This window comes from Stylophora pistillata, chromosome 1 (genome assembly GCF_964205215.1).
Source record: "Stylophora pistillata chromosome 1, jaStyPist1.2, whole genome shotgun sequence".
NCBI classification, from domain to species: domain Eukaryota; kingdom Metazoa; phylum Cnidaria; class Anthozoa; order Scleractinia; family Pocilloporidae; genus Stylophora; species Stylophora pistillata.
The window spans coordinates 22,449,404-22,456,796 of NC_142519.1; the positions used below are offsets into that span (position 1 = coordinate 22,449,404).

The window sequence follows — 7,393 nt, forward strand, 5'->3', positions numbered from 1 at the left end:
GGGGAGCACTTGGAGTGACGTCAATACGCTGCGGGAGCTCCATGAGTGAGCGCCTGACTCTGATTTTTTTTGACTCGCGCAACGGACTTCGCAGAAAAGGAAGGACTGCTCGTTGTCTATGTAATGCAGCGATACACCTCATGTTCTTGATCCTTCATAAGCTCGATTTCCTGTCGATTATGAGCCCGCGTTCCTCGATAGTAACAACGCGGAATCCCATAACAGCTGGAGATGTAGTTCTCATAATGACGAGCTCAATTAAGAAAAAAAAATAAACTTGTCCCGAAAATGCGAGTAGGTATAATAACCTTACAATTTACATTCAAATAATATCCGTGTGATCCGAAATTCCGGAGGAATCTTTGATGATATCGGATTTGAAAAGGGTATTCAGACAGTCTTCGACAATTATCGCGAAAATTCTGTCTCTTCCTTGGCTCGACTAATTTGTGTTGTAAATAAGAAAATAGAGAGTTAAGTATTTTGGACATGCGTATGAGTGTACGAACAGGTTGTCGGCAATTAATTTACAAAGCTTGAGACAAAAAGGTATCGCCGTAAGGAACAGTCGTAGAATTTAGATCGGAGGTAAAGTTACATATTCGAGCAACCACCGTGATAATCGTTTAGAAGAAAAGTCCCTTGAAACGGACGTAGTGTCTACAGTCGCGACTCTCGCTGCTCAAAACTCAGGCTGAGGAACGTTATAGAAGGTACAACGCAGTATGCTGTATCCTAGTTAGGAGTTATAATTCTTACGGCCATTTTACCAGCGAAACGTAATTAGGGGTGAGGGTGACAAACTTTCTCAGTATTCTTTATTCATAAAAAGCCTTTACCACGAGTCGATCTTAACACGACGTCAATATTTCACTCGAGGTACAATGTTGTAAGCTCTTGGAAGCCGTTTTGGTTTAATGGACGTTATCAGAAAGAAAATATTTTTTTTCAGGCCTAGACAGCTGCTACGAGGAAGTATCCAGGAGATGTAATATCAGTTTGATAAAAAGAAAACATTGAAATGAAGCTGCAGCGTGAGAGTAAACTCTGCTCAAAATTACCAAGGAGAATCGAATATAACTTTCAACTGATATCAGTAGCTTCTTTATTGAGACGGTTACTTCTTTTTTTTTTTTTCTATGATGATGGCTTTGATTTTTCGCTGCAGTTTTTTTTTTTTATTATTATTGATTTTATCTTTGTTATCATCACAACCTTGACTATGCAAAGACTCCAGCCTTGGTACTAACTGCCCAAAACAATAGCTGGTAGAAACCAATCACAGAATGTTCAATGCAGCCGTATGTCATAGGAGTGGTATTCGATGTTTCCTACTGATCACGAGTGCCTTTCCTCTACAAGGCGGCCTATTGTTAGACTTATATCATGACCCTTTTAAACAAACATTATGGAAAAGTTCCGGCTGACACAATTAAGTGCCATTGTATCAATATACAAAACGCCATAAGATAATAAAAGGAGACAGACTAGAGTAGAGGTTTCGAACCCTTCTTACGACCAAGCCAATTATTTTTGAGATTCTGCAGGAATATTGGCCTTCCTTCGACATTCAATGCTGCCTGGTGACAGATAAACCTTTATTCGTTTACTCAGAGTTGTTTGTTCACTTGGAGCTGACAAGAAGTTAACAAATTGTTTGTATTTGTAGATTTTTCTATTTTTTGACTTTTTTCACATGAAAAACGATGTGGTGAATGTTTCTTGTCCAGGGATCGGCGTCCTTTTGAACATCGCTTAAAACTGACATGTTAGATAATGTTCGGTCGATCGAATGATGGATGAAATTTGTAATACCGTCAACTTTCTACATGGCATAAACCAGCAGCTCATTATGAAGTCCTTTAGCCCACATCAAAGGTAAAACACCAACTGGTTTCAGTTTACTGACATGAAGATAGTATAAAATGTACAAGTCAAAGTATGTTGCTTGGCGCTAACCTCTTCAGTTAATTTTTTTTTTTTTTTTTTTGCATATCCAGGGGCTTTAACTCTAGTCGATAATTAATTCACTAGAATTGTTTTGTTCCAACGGCAGTATAAATTTTGCAATATCATTACATTTTTCGAATCTTGAATGAAAACTGAACGAGAATTTACGAATTTTGAGAGAGTTATCGCAGGAAATCTTCTTAAATGAGTGCTCTTTAGGTGTATCGTTCGGTAAGTTTCTTGGCTCCTTGTTTTTTCTTTTTCTTTTTTTTTTTTTTTTTCAAAATCTAAGAGTTTTTTTCCCAACCCTTTCTGGTTTGGGAGATTGGTATAAAATGCTAATTTAGCGAGAGCCCTAATGAAGGCATAGGATCTCGTTCCAGTAATGACGATGACAAGTAATAATTGGAAGCACATATGTGTGTTTGTTTCTTTTGCTTATTGTCAGCTTTTGGAATGGTAAGGATTTCAAAAAAATAATAAACATGCCAATATCTTGTCTTTTCCAGAAGTTGTTCTGTTTGTTTTTTCTCATGCACATGATATTGAATTAAATTTAAATCACAAAGTTTATGATATTTAAATTGGATGTAACCTTTATCGATCGAGGAGTCATTAAAACATTCCAATAACCAGCATGGATGAAAAGAGAGACACGCCAGCTATCCATTTAGTTGATTGATAATTAATATTTTTTCGCTGTGATTAGAATTCTGAAAGGTGAAAATTGCAAAGGATGGTCATTAAAGATGCGACCACGGTTCGTTTTTTGAAATTTCAGTAAAAAGTGTTCATAGGCAAGTGCGCTTATGTTCAAAGTGTTATGATTATTTAATGTATGCCACGAAATTGAGGATGACGCGAAAGTTTTCGTATGCAAAAAGAAAACAAATTGATACCAGTAACTGGGTTTGAGTTTAGTTAAATTTGTTAAGAATGGACCACCAATTTTGAAGAAATTTTGAGACGATGTTAAGGGAAAATCTTTTAGCAGGAAATCCTGTTGAGTACTGCGATAAAATTATTATTTTTACATATTTGTTTATAAAATTGGAAAAAACCTGGAGTTCAGATTATGGAAGGGCTCGAAATGTTTCAGCAACAAGACACCTGCAAAAATGTCTATCTTGTCTCGAGGCCCAAACTCATCTCCTTAGGCGCAGAAAGTTGCGTTTTGGCTAAAATTCGGGTAGGACACATAATACCTCCTCATTTTTTTTTTTTCTGTTTTACTCGTTTTCTTTATCTCACCTTAATTTTTATCCAGATTGTTTGACATCTTTTCGGAAGACTTTAAGTCTTATTTGTTGGTTGAAATTAACTTGATACGGACGAACAAAATAAAGCTTCTTTTAGTGATGCATTTTTACCTCCTAATTTCCATTTTTTAGAAATTCTTTAATATGTTACATTTTAGAATTTACGAGAAAAGTTACCGAATTTCTAAATGTGTATACCTCTTTTCCAATAACGTTTTAATGAACTTAAAAATAAAGCAAATTTAAATATTTCTCGATATTTCGCCGACATAATTGCAAATACTGCAAGTAATGTTAATTTCAGGAGTATTTTGGACATGCCTCTAAATAACATTTTTGTTTATCATCTTCCAACTCAATCCAGTCTTTTTGTGACATTTCCAGAAGTTTCATCGTCGATCTTAAAATTCAACGTCCCTAAAAATTGTGGCCCAGCCTGGATATATAAGCAAGAAAAATAGTTCATTTTCAACAATTATGGAAAGAGAAAAGACGTACGGGTTGATTTCTTTTCTTCTTACCGGATTTTTTTTTTCAGGAATTACAATTCAAGCAAGTAAAAAAAAAAACAAAACAACCACACTTCACTTAATGTCCCCCGGGGGCTTTTACAGCCATAGGCCGAATCGCTTTAATTTGTAAACAAATTGAAAACACGAACCTTAGTGTGTTTCTCATAACCCATATCAGGCAATGGTATATGTATAGGCTGAACTTGCATACTCATTCAGTTACAGCAGATGTAAAGAGACTGATAAACCAAAGTAATTGAAGTTTGCTTTCACCATTCATGACATCGCGTCTTATTTTACCTTTGGGCAGAGCTTTTACAATGAATTGATTACTTCTTGTTTTCAGTTATTACTTCCATCGCTGTTAACTGGTCTTTGGAACAAGCCACATTCAGATTTTATCTACTTATGAATGTAGAGATAAAAAAAAACTTAGGTGAGAGGCTTTTTTCGGATGAGCGCTCCAATCTGATTTTAAGCCCATACTTTATTAAATACTCAGTCAGGTAAGATTTCAAGTTAAAAGGAAGTTTAGCGGTGCTTCTAAAACGCGATTTTATCAATTAGCTTTCAGTATAGTAAAATATTAGTCAAAATATCTTTAGGAAGAGATGCTTCTAAAGATAAGTGATCTTTACAAAGGAAAAGCCCTTCCTTGCTCATCAATAATGTATTTCCTCGGATCGTCTTTTTTCAAGGTTGTTACGGGACAGGAAACGATGAAAATTATAAATTGGTTTACAACTTTATGCAAGGTGTCAGATGTGCCGGCAAGGGAGTGCTGATCGACTAAAAAATTGTGAGTACAAGGATCTTAACGGCCTTTTCGCCAAAAATATCACTGAAGTCTTGGTTTTCCTATGTGAGCATCTCATGTAACTCTCAGCTATTCAGCTTTTAGCTCAGTAACAGCTTTATTTATGTCGTGGTCTTTATCTTCCCCTGTCATTAAGGCAGAGTTGCAAAGCCTGTAATTAATGTATGATCACCCTTTCTTTTTACTTAAATTTTCATTCTTGCTTCAGACATTGACACAGAAGCTCTAGATAAATGACCACGGTTTTCAGTACTTTGACATCAAAATCATTTTACTTCCTGCAGTTGAAAGAATGATTTATAAAACAATAATATTTAATAACAATCGACATCCTCCCATCAAATTGCTCGCAATGGAAACGCTGAATCACCATCAAGCTTTGCTTCCGCAAGTTCTGCTCTAAATGAGCCGGCTAAAAACTCAGTGATAAAGCATATTTGTTCTACGTCTCAGAAAATTTCACGGATCTTTTTTATATTTGATGATCTCGCCGATAGTCTGCAAATACTAAAACTAAATCCTTTGAAGGCATTCGGTTGGAAAGGAGAATGTAAAAGTTAATCTTAAAACGGATTAGTCTGAATCGGTGAGAAGTTTTGCATCTTAAGTTAATTCAGCTTCGTTAACGCCAAATCTCTGTACAAGTTAGTCATAAACAGGTAAAAAAATCAGACCATATCTAAATATATTTAAACGTAAGAGAATAGAGCTTAATTGTCATATGCGTGTCTAATGGCGTTTATCGATCGAAGCAAAGTAAATGTGAACTTCATGATTACACAAATGAGGAGAACTAAATCACAACTGAGTCACTCTTATTGATCCCTTCCTTAGCAGGATTTTCCCTGATAAAACAACTAGACAAACACTCAGGAGAGCAAAACAAAAGGGTAAAACAACAGTTTAATAAAGCTGTTTGTCTTTTTGTGGGAAGAATTGTTATGATATTATACTTTACGGCGCTCGGCTGCTTGATTAGGTCAGAAAATTTCAAAGAAAAGTCCGCTTATTTCATCATACTCGTGACTTAAGTAAAATGTGTTTTGCATTATCGCAAGGAATGCTACTTAAGAAAAACAATTCATAGTTCAGTTTAAATTAGTTTTATGTTAAACTAGTGGTTTTGACCGGAGGCTATCTGAAACAAATCTTCTAGAAAAAGTGATCAATATAGGCCCAATAGGTTTGCAGATTCGCTGATTTTTTTGTCAGTAAATGATCTTATCGCTTAGCGAACTGCATCAACCGGAATTTACATTTTCCTCACAGTTTTCGTTCCCTCTTAAATTCTTATACAAGCTTCGCTTGTCCCGTCCGTAAGATTTTGATTTAGCAGCAGAATTAATTGATGTTTTTTGCCTCGTGGAAAGACGGGGTCAGGTGGATCATACATAATGTTTACCAAGCAGCGGAACTCCAGATGACTTGTTGGCGGACAAGTCAATATTGAAAGGTTCCGAAGTTTCGCGAGTAAACGACGTGCACAGTTTTAACACAGAGGTAGACCTGATATTTTTAACCTGTGACTTTGTGACGTATTAGTGTCAACATTATCTCAGCATAGCTAAGGCTCTTGATCAGGCAAGATTTGGTAATAAATCGCCGAATCTGTAAACCACTAACGCACGCGACAAAAAAAATGTAGATTCTACCCCTGGGAGATATCTTTGTCGTCCAAAGAGTTGTGACTAATTGCTTCTAAATTTATGTTTGTATTAAGACTGGGTGAATTTGGACTTGGTCGTCACGTTGGTAGTCAGGATTTGCCACTGATCAGTGTTCAATGACTGATATTGATTTTACCTTGTGCAGGTCGAAATGAACGCCGCGAATGACTCAGCAACAAATATCACTGGTAAATTACACGCCAAATGCGCGATTGAAAACGCAAGCAACACAACAACAACTCTAGTGATCATGGGATTCACCTTGGTCCTCTTCTCTTCTCTTGTCGGTAATTCTCTCTTGATTCAAGTTGTGTGCGGTGACAAAGAATCGAGACGAAAATTTCCTTTTAACTTTTTAATAATCAGCATGGCGATGGCAGATATCATGAATGCTTCATCGGCTTCTATAGTGTTTATATCGTTTTTGACGGTTGGGCGACTCTGGATTTCGGGCATCATAGGACAAATAACCTGCAAGATATCTTACTTCGCAGTGGGGTTCTCCGTAGCCGCCTCCATTTTGACTGTTGTCGCGATGGGACTGGACCGCTTAATGGCAGCACACGCGACTATAAGGCCACTGTCGAAAAAAGGTGTCAAAAGCGCCATGGCGCTGATTTGGGTCCTAGCGGGACTACTTTGCATCCCTTATTTGTACATTTTTAGAACTGAGCAAGGCAAAGATGGCAAATATTATTGCATGAGGAAATGGAGTGAAAACCAGGGGAAGCACCTCATGATCTTGGAGATCGAAGAGATGGCAAAGTTTGTCGTCTTTTACCTCCTTCCACTAATTTTTATGGTATTTTGTTATACTATTATTACATGCAGAATTTATCGACGAAGTGAGCTACCAGTGGGTAAAAATAATCGGTCAAAAATTATTCAGCAGAACCAACGTGTTGTACGCATGATCATTGCCATAGTTGCAATTTTTGCAATCTGTTGGTTTCCTGTCCATGTCAACCATTTGCTGAGATCATTTGACCCAGATAGTTATTGTCGTCTCCCTGCCTTCCTTCCGTTGTCTTTTTTTTGGTTGGCTCATGCCAACTGCGCCATAAATCCTTGGGTATGGTTTATGTATAGTCGGCACTTTCGGGAATTACTAAAAAAGGCAACTATTCAATGCATGGCAAGTTTCTGGAAAGACAAAAGTGTGGAACAAATACCATTGACAAAACGGAC

At 36.8% G+C, this 7,393-nt stretch overlaps 1 protein-coding gene across 3 annotated transcripts in view; it reads left to right on the forward strand.

Annotated features, from left to right (window-relative positions):
- Positions 1-537: 537 nt before the first annotated feature.
- The window catches only part of LOC111326457 (tachykinin-like peptides receptor 86C), a 7,163-nt gene continuing 307 nt past the window's right edge, over positions 538-7,393 (forward strand). The window contains exons 1-4 of one of the 3 annotated variants that reach the window (XM_088744602.1): positions 538-713; positions 4,420-4,520; positions 5,909-6,038; positions 6,351-7,393. The exon at positions 6,351-7,393 is cut by the window's right edge and continues 307 nt beyond it. In XM_088744602.1, coding sequence (XP_088600728.1) covers positions 6,357-7,393 — 1,037 coding nt within the window. In that variant the 5' untranslated portion in view covers positions 538-713; positions 4,420-4,520; positions 5,909-6,038; positions 6,351-6,356. Of the gene's footprint in view, positions 714-4,419; positions 4,521-5,354; positions 6,039-6,350 lie in introns of those variants that run through there. The other 2 variants (XM_088744606.1, XM_022930461.2) reach the window with 2 other exon arrangements.